Raw genomic sequence first — 17,712 nt, forward strand, 5'->3', positions numbered from 1 at the left:
AGGTAAAGCTACTGGGAACTAAAATCTTATGTTTAATAAAGTAAAAAGCGTTGTCTTCCCTGGGTACAGAGATTTATAATTTTTCTGATTTCTTACATTTCTAATTTTCTGACTTGTGGTTCTTTTGAAGTGGGCAGAGACAGATGTTAGCAGTCTTAGGTGTCACGGAAGAGAGAGGCGTTTTGATCTTAGAGGGAATAGGTTCAATAGGGACAGACTAGAGGCTAAGGTGGAGAGAGCCAGTCAGAGATCCCCGGTTACAGGGTAGAACTGATAAATTTTAAGAACAGTCAAGTTTGATATCCTATTTTATGTTATTTCTTGTTTGGTGCTGTAATAACCCTTATTTAACTATAAGCTGATTTGCCCAAGCACCACTAAAGTGAAGGTGTAAAGTTTAACCTCCTTTCCATCTCCTCTGTCACAACTGCCCTTCTCCCACTTTACAAAAGGCACACCTTTTACCTATATGGAATTTAACTACTGTGTACACTGCGTCAGGGTGTAACACTGCTGAGGGTACCCAAGGGACGCTTCCAAATATTGGTCTAACTGGACTCTAATGAATGGGTAGCAAATCCCTTTGCAAGACAGTTGGTTTCCAATTCTTTGCTTTCAGCAAAATTAACTGAATTGTCAGCTGATTGTTAAAATAATTTTAAATGACAAGTTATTATATAATTTTTGGTATGCTATAGAAATGAGTTCAAATAAGCAGTGATATGGTTACGGTAAAGAATTAATCTTGCCCAAAGAGAGGGCTGGCCTTTGCCTTTGGCTCCTGGGAGGTAATCCCTAAACCCTTGGAATGTCCTGCCTGGTAAGAGTGCCTTTGTTTATCTGGGAGTCTAAGGTCATGTCAGATAGTCTATGCTATCAATGTGATTCTACAGAGGGGGCTTTAAGTTATATGGTATCAGCTTGACCTCTGTAGGGGCTAAAAACTAAGGTCAACAACAGAGGTGGTCAATTGTTATCTTTGTGACTGAGGCCCAACAATAACTCAAGGCTCCAGTGAATTTCCCTGGTCGGCAATGCTTCCTGCACGTTGTCACACATGACTGCCAGGAGAATTTAGTGCTGGCCACAATTCCACTGGAAGTTCCATATGTGAAACTCTCCTGGATTCTGCCCTATGTGCCTCTTCCCATGGTTGATTTTAATCTGTATCCTTTTGCTTTAATAAACCATAACGTGAGTATTAACAACTTTCAGTGAGTTCTATAAGACTTCACGAATTACTGAACCTGAAGGTGGTCTGCTGAACTCTGCATGTGGTTATAACAAAACTCCTGACTTTCCCATATTCTTATTTATTTGAACAATATTCCTCAGCACTTACTTCTTTAAAAATAAAACTAGGAGAAGGACTGATACTAAGTCCCAGCTTATTCTAGCAAAAGTCATATTTTTCACAAATAAATGAACTGAAGAGAAAACAAAAGCCCCATGTTGCTCATTAAGAAACACATTTCCAATAAAATTTTACCTGTTTCTTTATATCAAAACTCATGTTATTTTCATCAGTTATATATTTAGTAATTATTAATAGCATAATTTGGAATTTAAAAAGTTAACAGAGCCTAAAGTCACTGGGAAAAATTTTTTTAATTCTAAATTTAAGCACATTTTTTTGTTGCAGAGATATAATCTGAATGATCAATAAAAGGGTTTAGAGCATAAAAATGTTACATTAGGGAAAAAATTCTATGGAGGAAGTAGGATACAAATAATTTAGAGACAAAAAAAGAGCCATGTAAAATTCCAAAAATTAATGAAGAGGTTTTTTATTTTTTAAACAAGTGATGATGGTAAGAATCAAATCAGTATGACATTTAGATTTTATTTGGTACATTTAAAAGAATGATATAATGCTTTTCTTTTTTTTTTTTGAAATGTCAATATAATACACTGGAAATTACATTCTTTGCAACTATTTAAGCTTAAAGGAAAGGTCTTTCCTGAATGTAATTCATGGATAGAAAATTCAAGTGGCACTTATACTACAAAATCAATAGCTCAGTTTGAAATTCTGGGACTGGTTATTTTCATTCTCAATCTACAGCCGCACTGCTGGTATCCCCACCCCTTCATTCACTCCTCTGTGTTACTGGAGCAGAGGTCTGCTCGTCCTCAACATCACCCCCTGCACCGCCTGCACTGCCTCAACAGAACTGAGAGCACAGCCTGTGTTTTATTCACCTTTGCATCCTTCTATATCTCACAGCGTTTGCAGACAGTAGCTATCAAAATTTTTTTATTAAAATAAAATAATTTGCATGTTGATAAGACACTGGTACTTATTATCATTTTCTGTCTCCTTGAGATCTTGTGCTTAGAACCCAGCCACCATACTGTGAGAAAGTCCAAGGTTCCTGTGAAAAAGTCGTCACAGAAAGACCCACGTCGAGAAGAATTGAGGCCCCTGGCCCTTGGCCAAGATTAAGCTTCCAGCTGACGGCTAACTGGTCACATACCTTCTCAGGTATGTGATCGAGCCATTTTTGGAAGTAGATCCTTTAACACCCAGTGAATCTACCACAGCCAATAATACCATGTGAAATAGAGAAAAACCTTCCACGCTGAGAGAAGCCCAAATTGCAGATTTATAATTTGTCTAAGCCACTATGTTTTAGGTGGTTTGTTATAGCAATGATAACTGGAATTCACGTGAAATGATAAATGTTATCTGTTATTTTCTTCTAAGATGACACAGCACGTCTGCTCCAATTAAAAAAAAGCCAATATACCTAGCTTAATTGAGCACATTATTAATCCCAATTTAGTAAAGAAGCTGCACTGAAAGAGAGCAAAACAGAATGATAAAGAGGGGGAAAAAATGACAAAGCAATTTCTCAGACTTTCGGCACTAGGGTAAGTGAAGTAAAAAGTCATGCTACTCTGCAAAGTAACATAGGGATGGTCATCCCTCAAGGAGCTAAGAAACCTGTTTTAGGAAAGAACTCAATCTTTGTAACTGTAAGGAATTCTTTAGTTCATTCTCTTATTTTTAATAATTGAAAAAAAAAGATACCTAGAGAGGTACAGTGGCCAGGTCATGCAGGTCATGAGTCCAAGGTCTGCCATTACATCACACTGCTTTACCAGAGTCCTGCCTTGAATTTACAGGCAAAACCTGCCACCTCAGACTATGGGGGGGTGAGAGTGTAGGGGCATGGGTCATTACCATATTATATGGTAATGAAGCAGCTGTCCCATCTCCCACGGAAAAAAAAGAATATTCCTAGATTTTCAAACAGAAGTCCAATCTGAGAGCCATGGAGATCAAAGTATGAGAGAAAGAAAAATCAAATCAAGGAGATGGATGGAACAGTACCTGGGGGTTACTTCACTGAGGATGACTAGAGTTACTGATTCAAAAGAAGGAGTTCCATGGAAAGCGCCACTTGAAGAAAGCAGACTAGAAGGTAATGAAGTAGAATGGGGATGATGGGAAGAGTATATAATTCTTTCATATCCTTTTTCTTCATCAAATACTTGGTTTCAGACTGGCATATTCCAGAAGGCTCTAACTATACTACCAGAAAGAATTAACTAGTAAAGGCCTTACCCTTCTGTTGGTCACTCACTTACTTCTCTCATGGAGAGTAAGCCCTTGCCACATCATTTATTATACTCCCATGGAGGACAAAGCACCTAAAATGCCAAGAAGTGGATGAGTGCAGAACTCTGGGAGGCTTTTTCCATATTTTGGAGACACTACTACTTATTTCCATAATATAGCTTTATTATTTTATTAAAATAAACTTATTTACTGACAAATGGATTTCATCCAGATCTTAGGTTCATAAATTTTTATTATTTGTAGTCTCTATGATAAATCAACTAAAACTGAACTAAAATTCCCTCGTAATTCCTCTAGAAGAACAGAATGCATAGGAAAATTAAACACGGCATGGGGTATTGTGCTGTATGGCTGAGTTAATAAGACTGTAAAAGGCAGAGCACATGAAGCTGCTAAATTAGAGACAATCTTGTTCTTCAGACTGCCATCATCAAATCAATCATCTCAGTGATCTAGGATCTGTCACAAGTACACTAAGTGCAATGTTTCAATTATGTTCTTTAGCTGCTATCTTGGTCCATCCTGAATCGAAGTTTCATGGAGGCTTAAAAGATCAGATCATCAGAAGCCAGGTCATAGATTTCTTTTTAACACTTAAAGCTATAATCCAACATTCTTAAGCTATGAAAGTAGTTAGAAAGACCAAACAGCAATTTAAAAAATTAGTTTTATGCTGACTTATGTAGAAAGGCAGTCATTTTTAAAATTCTCAAAATAGAGAATCAAGACCACTGTTGGGTAAGGGTCATATGGTGATTCAATAAGCATATGCAAAGTATAGGACAACTTAGATTACTTCTCTGATATCACATGATAGTTATAAGTTCTTAGTGAGAAAGCTACTCAGTATCTTCAGAAAGCTTTAGTATCACTAAAAAGACCGAGAGTTGAACTGTTGACCAAAACACTACTAAATGAAGTAATATATTTATACATTAAAAACTATCATTTCATTAGGTTGGGAGGTTATGATCAAACACATAAAACATTCATGCTTTTGAAAATTCTTTACACTGGTGATTCTCAACTTTGGTATGTATCAGAAACAACTGGCAAACTTATTAAAAATACAGATGCTTGGACCCACCCCACTGAATCAGAATCTACTTCAGCATCTCCATTTTTTAAACAAATTATCCAGGTGATTCACATGTGCATCACAGTATAATGTATAAATATTATTTAATCACAATTTATATGGTCAACTATTGTTTTCTAATATATTAACAGTGTAATTGCTGCAACTCTCTCTCTACACATACACACACACACACACACACACACACGCACTTTTAGAATGTTGAGGTATATGAGGTAATTTCAGTAAAGACAATTCATTTTTCTTGGCCAGTATTAAAAGACTAGGTGAATTTAATGTGGCTGGGATTGAAAAGGCAAAGAGCTGCACGAGGCTATGTTGATACTTTGGAAGGTAAGGAACAGAGAACAGGAACTTTTAGGAAGAGAGAAGTAAAAAATTCCCTCCTACTTGAATTCTCACCACAGAAAAATGAAAGCATGATGTAACAGTCCTTTCATTTACCTAGTTTTAAAAATTTAAGAAGTATGGAGAAATCTTAATAATTTCAAAAGGATTTGATGTAAAGAAGTTCAGAGCTGAGTACCTGGCTCAGATAGCACATCTGTGATAGAGCAAAAGGGATAAGCCCAGATGCTGTAGCAGCAGAGCTCATTCTTCTAACTGTGCCATGGTCAAGAGGCATGAGGTATAATCATTATTGCATCTCTAGTTTCTAGACAGAAGATGAGGCGTTTCACTCCACTACAAGACTTAAGCATGGTATTTCCAGGAAAGGCCTTACATGCTGCTATTACTGCCAAAAGTATACAAAAGGTTCTAAAACTGGTGACAAAGATCAAGAGATCTATCTTTCATGCTTACCCAGGATCCAATACCTCTTTTCTACAATGAACTGGAGCCTTTCTACAAACATTAAAAATGAACCTCAAGAGATGGTAAATATTTACCTGGTCCCTGTTGTTGATGTTTGAATAAGGTAACTGTCCGGTCATCAATTCATACAGAACAATCCCAAATGCATATACATCTGACTGAAAGCTATATGGGTTTTTATCTTGCATTCTGATTACTTCTGGTGCCTGGTAGAACATAAAAAGAAAAATATTCTTGTTTATTCTTCACATCAACTGAATAAAGACTGAAAACCAAACTATTATAATTCCCAGAACAATGCTTTTATCATTAAATAACCCATGTAATATGTAATCAATTCTCTTATTTATGCCAAAGAAATAAAACTGATTATGAACGATAAATTTAAAAAAATGCTCTGTAAACTCTGAGAGAGGCAGTACTAGCTGAGATTCCATATACATTATTAAGATTTTATAATTTTATCAGCTGCCCTCTTTCTGCACAAAATACCATCACTGCCATTTGAATTTTTCCCATGACTTACCCTATCAAGAGTGAGTTCCTACCTTCCATTCCTGATTCAGGAAAGAAATACTAGACCTGTTGTTATGAGATGTTTGGAAGTAGCACAACCACTATGGTAATCACCTTAGAATTTAAGTTTTCCCATTGGTACAAATGATTCTCCTTATCTCAGGGCACCTTAGACAATAATGGTAAAATTTCAAGACTGATAAACTCCTTTCTTGCCTCCAAAAGCGGTATAAATATGCTATGGATGCTTTATTAACAAAAGCAATAGACAATAGGTAGATTTAGTAGAAGATGGTATAAAGAATCTTTTGGCTGCTGCTTCTTGGGCAAAGATACAGACCTAATCATATTTGTTACATTTTCACACATTTCAGTCACTGTATTCTATAGCTAGATTTCTTATTAGCTGTTTACATGAAATACAATAAACGGTTGGTTAAATATTAGCTTAAAGGAGTTCTTTCACCTTGCATCTTCTGTATTGTTTCATTTGGAAGAAATTAGAGAAACTGCAGAGTATTAATAAAACTTTGTGAAAACATTAATTTGATACCAAAACCAGGACTAACTGCAAAAATGAAAGACCTGGGACAAGATTCTTGGTTATTGGTCAGGGTAAGGCAGGTCAGGCTATCTCACAAGGCAGGCAGTAACAGCATCCAGCCTCACCTGCAAAACAGACTCACCTGTGCAGCCTTTAACCTCTCAACATCCAGACTACATTCTAGTCCAGTAATATACCATCAGAGTCTGGGGATGGGAACAGCTTCAACTTTGAGTTTTTATAGTTCCCCAGATGACTTTAATGTCCAACCAAGGTTGAGAACCACTGATGAAAGATGTGTGGGAGATCCAGATGAGAGTAAAGGATTGGGGGAGCGTGCAGTGAAGAAGGTTGTATCTATTTGCTTTTGTCATATTTTTTATTGATGACTGCTCTTGGTAGTACAGCACAAAATAAACCACATACAACTGTGATGTAATGAACAAACCAGAATATAAGAGGCTGGTTATGATACAGACGTAATTTTCAAAGCCAGAACACAATTTCTGTGAGGGACAGTGTAAGAACTACCCTTTTAAAATTTAGTTTTACCTCACTGTTGTTGGTAGATGGTTTGATGAAAGGTCGTATGGGATCTATTTATAAGAAACGCATGATTTATCTTCAATTTAGTAATTTGTAAAAATTTTCACAGAAGTTTTTCTTCTTTAAGATATAAATAAAGCAAGGTTGAGAATACTATTGTAAATAATTCAGAGAATTACATAACCTTTGGTTCTGAACAAACTCTTCTCTCCTAGTCTATGGATATACCATATTTGTTTCTGAAGGCAATATCAACCCAAATGGATTTTACTCAACAATTAAGTGTACTACTGACTAATCTCTTGTCTTAAAACGCAGCTTGATGGAATAAAGGATGAACCCATCTACCCAGGTATCAACAAAAAGGAAATTAAAAGAAAATATAAACCTTCATGTATAATAGTCTATAAACTGTATAAGCCAAGGTTTTTGGAAAAGGACAAATCTGGAGACTTGACTGAGCCTAACTTTCCCAGCACTAGTTAAAATAAACACACCTTTAAAACATGTAACAATTGTTTCTTTATAATTGTAGGTTTTGCAATTTCTCTCCCCCTTAGGATACATTGTTATCTTTGTTACAAGGTATATGCCTTAAAGGTATCTGAGATCCAGATTACAATTATTAATTAGCTTCTTGTTTATAATTATTTATTAAAACAAACATATATTGAAGAAAAAAATATAGCTAACTCTAATTACTAAACCTGAGAAAATGCATTCAAAATCCACTAGTTCAACCCAATGTTAAAGATGGAGAGACTTGGAGGAGGTCAAGAAACGTGCAAGAGTCAAACAGAGCACGAGAGTACAGACCTTCTGACTCCAAGTCCAGTGCCGCCCCTTCCCACCTTGCCACTCTAATGCCAGTTATTATTAAAAGAAATCATGGCCAAATTTAACCCTAGGCGTATCTTGACTAATTCAGAATCCTACCTTGGAATTCTCTCTATGGAACTGCTACGGATAAGTTCAGGGAATTTAGGCAAATGTGGCTTTGAAAGCCCTTGCAGCTTTTCTATTTCCAGCAGGGTGTCCCAAAGTCTTACTGCAGATTCAGTTATTTAAAGCTTAAAGCTGCACTAAGAGTTTTGGGACACCCTGTATTCAGCTTGGAGCAGACGTTCTCAAACTTTTTGGTCTCAGGACTCTTTTTCAGTCTTAAAAATTATGGACAACCCCAAGAAGCTTCTGTTTATGTGGGTTATACCTGTGGATATTCATCATATTAAAACTTAACTGAGAAACTGTTAAAATATTTATTAATTTAAATAACAAAACAGTCATTAGATGTTACCATAGATCACCCATTTTTTAATGAAAAGTAACTGTATTTTCAAAAACAAAGTTTAGTGAGAAGAATAGTACTGCAATTCTTTTTTTTTTTTTTTTTTTTTTTTTGCCACGCTGCGCGGCATGTGGGATCTTAGTTCCCCGACCAGGGATTGATCCCGTATCCCCTGCAGTGGAAGCGTGGAGTCTTAACCACTGGACCACCAGGGAAGTCCCTGCAATTCTTTTTGACTGGTTTAACAGCAGCCAGCTAGAGTCACATATTTGCTTATGCATTCAATCTGCTCTGATGTGTTGAAGAATATGAAGAAAAATCTAGTTTCACACAGGACGACCTTGGGGACCTCTGAAAGGGTCTTAAGGACCCTCCAGAGAATGGCTGGCTTAAGAAAATGATCCTATGCTGCCCTTTTCACAGCCTGCTGAAAGTAACTGCACAGAAGTTTTGGTTCCCTTCTCTTATAACTTCTCTTTCTTATTTTCCGCAAAGCAGAAATAGGAATAAAGAAAGAGAAAGAAAGAGCTATGCAGGGCACACAAAACCGACAGTGTTAAAAATCTACCTTTCATTTTTCTTTTTGTCTTTCCTTTCCCAGCTGCCCATAATTATATGGTTCTTTCTAGTCTAAAGACAGTAACTTTCCAATTTAGGCTTAAATAAGACTGTGAAACAGCCTCTCTCTTAAAGGGAGTAATTCTTTTATTGAAACCTTAATAATGGCTGCAGATCACACCTGCTTAAATTGCATACTTTTTTTTTTGAAACAGGATACACAGAACATTCTGAACACAAAATATTTTAAAGAGACAATCTGAATAAAATTTAAACAGTGTTTATAAAATACACTTTTTGTTTGAAATATACTGAAACTGGTTTCATAATATTCTTTTTAAAGATAAAGAAAAAAGTTAAAATCTATTTATATATAAAATAAGATCAACATTGATTTTTGTGAATACTGAGAACTATGAAAATACTATAGTTGAAATCTTCAGTGACTTTCTAATAACTCAATAGCATCTCAGGGTCCAAAAATTTAATTAATGGAGAAATAGCCTCAATTCTTACCATCCACAAAATGGATCCAGACAACTGTTCAAATTGATGGGACCCACTCCATCGAGATTTCACTGTGGCTAGACCAAAATCACCTATTTTTACTGTGAGGTCTTCATGAAGAAAAATATCTGAGGTGTAGTAAGTAAAGGAAAACAACAGATCTCATTTTCCTATCAAAGCAACCATTATGAAAAATTTAGGTAAGAGATCTAATTTCTATAATTCTATATATTATGATATTCTTTAAAGAAGTATAGTACTTCATATTTCCTTTTAAAGTTAATAAATATGTTTTAAAAATAATTAGTGTTATTTGGACTCTGTGACCTGCTTTTAAGATATTTGGTGCTTGAAATGTGGTAGGATGAGGTGAGATGTTTTCCTAAGTTTATGGGAGACACTGAAACTTTCCCATTAGATTTTAGTAATGTAGGCCCAAATAGCTTTCTGGCACTGCTGGGAAAGCTGTAAAGGCTCTTCACTGGAATGAAGGAAGGCAACTGGCAGACAGGATCTTAATCTGGGCTTATGGAAGAAGAAACGTTACGTTTTTCTCACCTCATTGTTATATAATGTAGAGCCTTCAGTTACATCTCAACTACCACTGAGCAAGGTCAGAGCACTGAAAGAAACTAGTAGATAGCTACAAAACTATGCATTTTATGGTGTTTACAGAACATAAACAAGCAATCAAAGAGTCCTACTATCATAATGACTTGATAGGTTTTTTTGTAATGGTCAATTGTTCAAAAACCAAAAGCAGGTTGTAGTACCTTGTACTACTATACTCTTGTGTAAACCCATTTATTAATTCCCTTTACAGTGTATTATTGAACTTAGCATGAAAACTGTTTTTACATAATGTGAAGATAAAATGCAGGAGAAAAGGTCAGGATGTTTTCAAACTTCGCAGACAAATTCAGGAAGGATACTATTACTCTTGAGGTCTCTGTGGATGATTGACTTGGCGTGTAAGTAACTGAAAAACAAAACATCATTTTAACCTGAGTAGAGCTAAAGACTCTGGCCTCAGTATCTACAGAACACATTTAGGGGTGTAAATAAAGATTTATTTAGAATCATGATACAACTGCAAACTGTACATAACCCCTTTAAATAAGAAATAGTAAAATAGACTACAAGTGAACTAAGGATTTTAGGACCATATTACTATTATGGTACAACCAAAATCTTTTCTATTGAAAGACTTTGCTTTATCTTTTACAATTTACCAATACAAACCTTCCACTCCAGTCAAGCCTATTTATCCAGGTCCTTTAAGTATACCTTGGTATTTAATCCCACCCCTGTGACCAATGCTCCCCTCTCACACCAAATTAGCTTTCATTCTATTCTCTACTGAATCATACTTATTCTTTAAGATTCAATATACATTATGACTCCTAAGTGAAGCTTTCCCAAGACTCAACCACAAGTGATCTTTCTTTCCCCTGTTCAGTTATGTAGTAATTATTTTAACAGTTTGATTCATGTATTTTTTTCACCTGCCTATGTTCACTTTCTATTTGGAATATAAACTCCATTTGATAAAATAAAACCATTTTTAAAAGTAGAATTATATATTCTTAAAATACCTTCTTAAAACTAGCGAGGAGCTAACTTTCTAATGTAATGGACACAGTGAATCTATTTCAAAGTCAATGATAAGTTTAAATCATCTGTTACCCCTAAAAACTGTCTCAGTTGAGTTTATTGAGGGAAAGAGCTGTGTCTAGTTTACTTCTGTTTATCCCCAGTGCCTAGTACAGTGCCTGGCATGTGGCAGGTATTCAATACATATCTGTTGAATCAACTACAATGAGATGCATATAATGTCCTAGTCAAGGTTATTTTTCTTCATATAATACTGGAAAGAACAGACATATGAGACTTCTGAAATCTAACCATGACTGTTAGGAAATAAATTTTGCCTTAAAGTAAAACTTTAAAATTCAAATGATATAATCAAAATTATGTAATGAACACTGTTAAAAATGGAAAATTTGCAAATAATTAAGTTTATTATTTATGCTTTCTCATCTTCAATTAAATTTTCTCATCCAGAGATCAAGATCTCAAAATTTTTTCTCAGACCAAATTTTCATTTAAAATTACTTGTTTATACAAGTAACTCCTTCTCCTCCAATTACTCTTACATGATACTGTTTACTTCCTTCACAGCATTTATCACAATCTGAACTTATCTTGTTGTTATGATTTTTTAGGCCTAGCATTTGATATACTACATCACACTGTCACTCTTCCATTGAAAAAAAACATGATGTCATAGGTCTCATTTGCTTAAAAAGTTCTGCAGTGACAAACAAAGGTAAAAAACAGATGGAGAAAAATGAGTCTCAATCAAAAGCTGTTCCAAGATGGGGAAACCTTATCCTCATTAGAAAGAAAAGGGGACAGGTGATGGTGCTGGCGGTGGAGCTCAGTGCTTCAGTCTGGTATTTAGTGCACAGATAACGTGTTGGTCTTTGAAAAGACATTCTGTCTCCTTTGAAATTAAAAACAACAATAACAACAACAAATGGATGGTATACATGAAAATATGGAGGCATGATGAAGTTATAAGATGGGAAGATAAAGGCATTTCTTGATGGATAGTGTCAATCCTTTCAACAAATCTGATGCAAAGAAATACAGCAAGAATAAGGTAGACAGAAATGTAACTAGAGGGTTGAAGAGAGAAAATTTCTGACCAGGAAAGTACTAGATAATTAACAAGATATAAATATGATGGCTGAGCTAGTGATATAACCATAAACAGCATAAATCTATTACAGGCCAAAGTTGCATATAGCTGCAACTTGAAATAACACTACTTTATTCTTGTGTAGTCCTCTATTGTTTAGAAATTGCTTTACTAACTTATATCTCATTTAATAAACTCTTTCTGTAACACTTCTATAACAAAAGCAGCAAAAGAACAGAAATCCAGGTCTATATAATGGAAGGTTGGAAAGAAAAGAGACCTAAAGTCCCCAGCTGGAAAAATGGGATAGGTATCATACCTCAATCCCTACATAATGTTCCAGAGTAATTACTACCCTAAATAATTCTATATAGGCTGACACTAAACCATAATTTCCTAAGCACCAACCAGTTACAATGGAAGACACCAAAAACCACATAACTGGTTGAGGGTAGGACGGGAACAAGAATAAACTGACTTTGCTACAGATGATGCAAAAGTCTATCCACTACATAGGACAATTAAATTGGACCTCCTTCTTACCTTTCGAAGATGTTAAGGAGAACCTTATAAGTTTATAAAAGTAGCAGGAAAGAAAAAACATGCTATAAACTAAGTATCATTCTCTTGATAGGTTTCTGTTAGGAGTCTCCTTCCTTGTAAAAGAAAAAGTGTCCATCTACAGACTCAATTTAATCTTAAAGCTGGCAAATCATCCAGTAAAATCTGTTTTCTACGCTGCTTCTTCCAAGGTCTTATCCAAGATTCAGCTTTTCAACATTCTTTTCAGACCATAATATGATGCCCCGAAAGGAAATACAATGCTCTAGATTTGATCTGATCGACACAAACTAGAGTGAGATTCTCATCTTCATCCTCCCCTTAAATGTAAGACCTGAAACCATAAAACTCCTAGAAGAAAACATAGGCAGTAAGCTCCTTGACATTGGACTTGATGACAAGTTGTTTGGGTCTGACACCAAAAGTAAAGGCAACAAAAGCAAAAACAAACAAGTGGGACTACATCAAACTAAAAAGCTTCTGCACAGCACAGGAAACCACCAACAAGATGAAAAGGCAACCTACCAAATGGGAGAAAATATTTGCAAATCATATATCTGATAAGGGGATACCCCAAAAATATAAAGAACTCATACAACTCAGTAGCAAAAAACCCAATCTAGTTTTAAAAATAGACATTTTCCCAAAGAAGACATACAAATGGCCAACAGGTACATACATGAAAAGGTGTTCAACATCACTAATCACCAGGGAAATGCAAATCAAAACCACAATGAGATATCACCTCATATCTGTTAGAATGGCTATTATCAAAAAGACAAGAAATACCAAGTGTTGGCGAGGAGTAAAGGGAATACTTATGCACTGTTGGTGGGAATATAAATTGGTGCAGCTGCTATGGAAAACAGACTGCAGGTTCCTCAAAAAATTAGAAACAGAATTACCATATGATGTAGCAATCCCACTTTTGGGTATATATATATCCAAAAAAATTTAAATCAGGATCTCAAAGAGTTATCTGCACTCTCATGTTCACTGCAGCATTATTCACAACAACCAAGACATGGAAACAACCTAAGCGTCCATGAATGGATAAAGAAAATGTAATACACACAGGAATAAACCATAAAAAAAAGAAGGAAATCCTGTCATTTATGACAACATGGATGGATCTCAAGGGCATTATGCTAAGTGAAATAAGTCAGAGAAAGACAAATACTGTATATGATCTCACTTACATTTGGAATCTCAAAAAACAGAAAAAACAAAAACAAAACCCAAATTCATCTTCATCTTCCTTACAGCGGGAAAAAATGTTTATTGCGTCAGCCATTATTATTATGGCAGCCACAGTCACTCTACTGACTCCTATTAAAATTATATTCAGTTACAACCCTAGAGAGTTGTTGTTCTTGCATTGCTCCTACAAAACCATTTCCCCCATCCTACATTTGTATACTTCTCTTTTTTGGACTTGGATAAGATTTCATATTTTGTAGACATGACCTATAATTTCAGCTTATTAAAATTTTAGTTTTCACTAAAAAATAAGTTATAAAAGATCAGCATGCTAATGATGCCCTCATCTAAGTTATCTGTAAATACGCAGTCATATTCAAGAGGAGGACAAAAATCTCCTAGCTTAAGAGCTTCAGGTATGACAATAATACAATTATGAACCTAGTTAAATTCTTCATGTTTGTTACATATCTCCATCTTATCCTCAAGAATATCATGAGAGATATTATTCAAATACCTTGCTGAAATTCAAATACTATGCCTACACCATCTGTAGGTGCAGGCATTTACCAGTCTAGTCTATTTATAAAAGCCTCAAGTATCTCTCACTCAAGTTTGCTGCTATTTTCTTGTATTTTCAACTATTTCTAAAACCAAACGACTGGCCTACATAGACATTAGCACTTCAGTCCTCTTTCATCTAATGCTACACAATTTCAAAAAAGCTCATCAGTCTTCACACAGCAAGCTAAATCTCTCCTCTGACACCAACAGAGAATTTAGCGGTTGACTGGACTGGTATGCGTGACGGTGGTGACAAGGTGTTATTTTATCCAAATACAGTTTCAAATTCTGGTCTCCCTTCTACTTTGTTGCCCTCCAAGCCCTCATAATCACAATGTGGAAAGTGAGCAAGACTAAAGGGAATGCCATTCTGCTACTCCTGTGTAGTCAGTAATCATTTACCACTTTAAAATAATTAAAATCCTTAATACATGGAGTTCACACATTTTTCAGTTGTGCTCTATAGTGGCCTAAATTCTATTTTTACTTAGATTTTTCAGTTTCTCTCGCGTTAAAAAAAATCAAATTTATTGAGAGGTATAACTAGTATACAACACAAAATGCACCCAATTTTTATGCACAGTTTAAAGAGTTTTTCACAAACACACATATATATACACTTGTCTAAAGACCAACCACAATCAAGATGGATATCCATCACCCCTAGAAGTTTCTTCACACATTTCTGCAATTAATAACACCCACCCTAGGCTCAGGCAACCATTGATAATGATTTCTGTCACTAGTGATTAGTTTTGCCTTTTCTAGAATTTCACATGAACAAAAACATATGGATTCTTTTGCTCAGCATGACCCTGAGATTCACACACTGGCTGCATGCAGTATTAAAAGTGTACAGATATACCACAACGTACCCAGTTACCTGTCAGACATTTGGGTTGTTGTGTTTTTTGGCAATTATGAATAACATACTATAAACATTCATGTACAAATCTTTGTTGTTGACTTGTTTTCATTTCTTTTGGGGAAATCAGTAGGATTAGAATTGCTCATATGGTAATTTTAATTTTAAAAGAAACTGCCAAAGTGGTTGTACCATTTAAGATCCTCATCAGCAATGTATAAGAATTCTGGTTACTCTGCATCTTTGCTAATAAACCTGGTATTGTTGGCTTTGATTATACGCATTCTAGCGGGTGTGCAGTGGAACCTTGTCTATTTTAATGCCTAACATATTGAACATCTTTGCATTGCTTATTTGCCATTCTTTTATATTATTTAATAAATTACTCCAATCTTTTGCCCATTTTTTCATTGGGTAGTTTGTCTTATTACTTACTGAATTGTAAGAGTTCTATATATGCTTTGGATACAATTCTTTCACCAGATAATGTATCTTGCAAACATTTTCTTCAAGACTGTGGTTTGTCTTTTCATTTTCTTAACAATGTCTTTCGAAAAGCAAAAGTTTTGAATTTTGATGAAGTCCAATGTACGAATTTTTTCTTCTACGGTTCTTAATTTTTGTGTCCTAAGAAATCTTTGCCTATCTTTGGGCTACAGTGATTTTCTCCTATATTTCTTCTAGAAGTTTTAGATGTTCAGCTTTTAGTCTTAGGTCTGTGATCCATTTTGAATGAATATTCATGCCTTGTATCAGGAAAGGGCTATTTATTTATCCTATATGGATATACAGTTGTCCCAGCAACATTTGTTGAAAGGACTATCCTTTCTCCATGAATTGCCCTAGCATCTTGGTTAAAAAAAAAAAAAAGACAACTGACCACAGACATAATAGATATATCTGTAGGCTTTCTTTCCTGTTTTGTTGACTCACACGTCTATCCTTATGCCAGTATCACAGTGTCTTGATTACTGTGGCTTTATAGCAAGTTTTGAAATCTCACACTAAATGTCCTTCAACTTTGTTCTTTTTCAAAACTGTCTTGACTATTCTAGCCACTGCATTTCCATTTACATTTTAGGATCAACTTGTGAATTTCTACAAAAAATCCTGCTGAGACTCTGACTGGGACTGCACTGAACCTATAGATTCTATAGATCAATTTGGAAAGAACAGACATCTTAACAATATTGAGTTTTCTAGTCCATGAATATGATATTCGTATGTCTTTTTTGTTTCCTAGCTGGGACCTGCATTAGAGAGGGTATAATCCCTCTTTGGAAAATATTCTCATCATAGTTTCTTAAGTACAACACTGGCCTGAAGAGAATAAATGAGGATGTATTGTAAACATGGAATATCATGATATTGATGGAATAGCAAAAACTATGCTATTCTCTCTTTTTAAGTTCACTTCAAGCATTCATAAGCCCAAATACATAAGATCAGAAGCATGATATTTGTTTATTTATAAGAGCAAGACAGCTCAATGTGGGAAAGGATAGATATTTGAACAAATGTTGCTGGGACAATTGGACACCTGTATGAGGAAAAAAAAACTTCAACCCTTACCTCATACCAATTTGAAGTGGGTTGAAGAACTAAAACTAAAAGCAAAAACTGTAAAACTTCTATAAGAAAACAAAGAATTACTATCACCCTCTTGTACATGTAAAGTATTTTCAAGTTCTCAGGATATTTTTACATCACTTGGTTTTATAACCTTTGTGAGGCAAGCAAAAAGGCAATAATTCCACTTATGCTGATGGGAAAACCAGAGCCCAGAGGACCTGAGTGACATGACCAGAGAGGCATAGTGGGAAGGGCATGGGTTTTGAGTGTACAGATTTCACTTTGAATTCCAACTGTATCACTTACTAGCCATACGACCTTGGGTACATGACATAATTTCTCTAAGCTTTGGATTCCTAACCTGTAAAATGGAGATAATAATTATGTTCACCTTCATAGGTTCTTTCTTTCATTTATTTAACACATATTTATTGAAAGCCCACCATGTGCTAAGCAACAACTGTTCTAAGTCTTGGAGCTAAGGCAGAAAATCCCTACCCTCAAGGGGCTTGCATTTTAGTATAGAAGATAGAAAATAAAAAAGATGCATGAGTAGAATATACTGTATTCTATAGGTGGGAGACAGAAAATGCTAAGTTGTAGGGGGTTGTAATTTTAGGCCAGGGAGGGCCTCTTTTCAAATGACATTTTGGGTAAAGATTCAAAGGAGGGGAGGGAGTCATGCAGATATGGGATAAGAACACAGCAGGCAGAGGGACCAGCAAGGGCAAAGTCCTACAGCAGGTGTGTACTTCCCATGTTCTAAGAATGGCAAAGAAGGCAAAC

The 17,712-nt window shown here is 35.4% G+C and overlaps 1 protein-coding gene across 7 annotated transcripts in view; it reads right to left on the reverse strand.

The window, feature by feature from the left end:
- BRAF (B-Raf proto-oncogene, serine/threonine kinase) overlaps nt 1–17,712 on the reverse strand; it is a 159,744-nt gene that overhangs the window by 17,961 nt on the left and 124,071 nt on the right. For all 7 annotated transcript variants that reach the window (XM_082472957.1, XM_082472960.1, XM_082472959.1 and 4 more), the window contains 3 exons: nt 10,393–10,439; nt 9,470–9,588; nt 5,576–5,707 (listed from right to left, as the gene is read on the reverse strand). In XM_082472957.1, coding sequence (XP_082329083.1) covers nt 5,576–5,707; nt 9,470–9,588; nt 10,393–10,439 — 298 coding nt within the window. The remainder of the gene's footprint in view (nt 1–5,575; nt 5,708–9,469; nt 9,589–10,392; nt 10,440–17,712) is intronic.

This window comes from Balaenoptera physalus (assembly GCF_965194825.1).
Source record: "Balaenoptera physalus genome assembly, chromosome: 8".
NCBI classification, from domain to species: domain Eukaryota; kingdom Metazoa; phylum Chordata; class Mammalia; order Artiodactyla; family Balaenopteridae; genus Balaenoptera; species Balaenoptera physalus.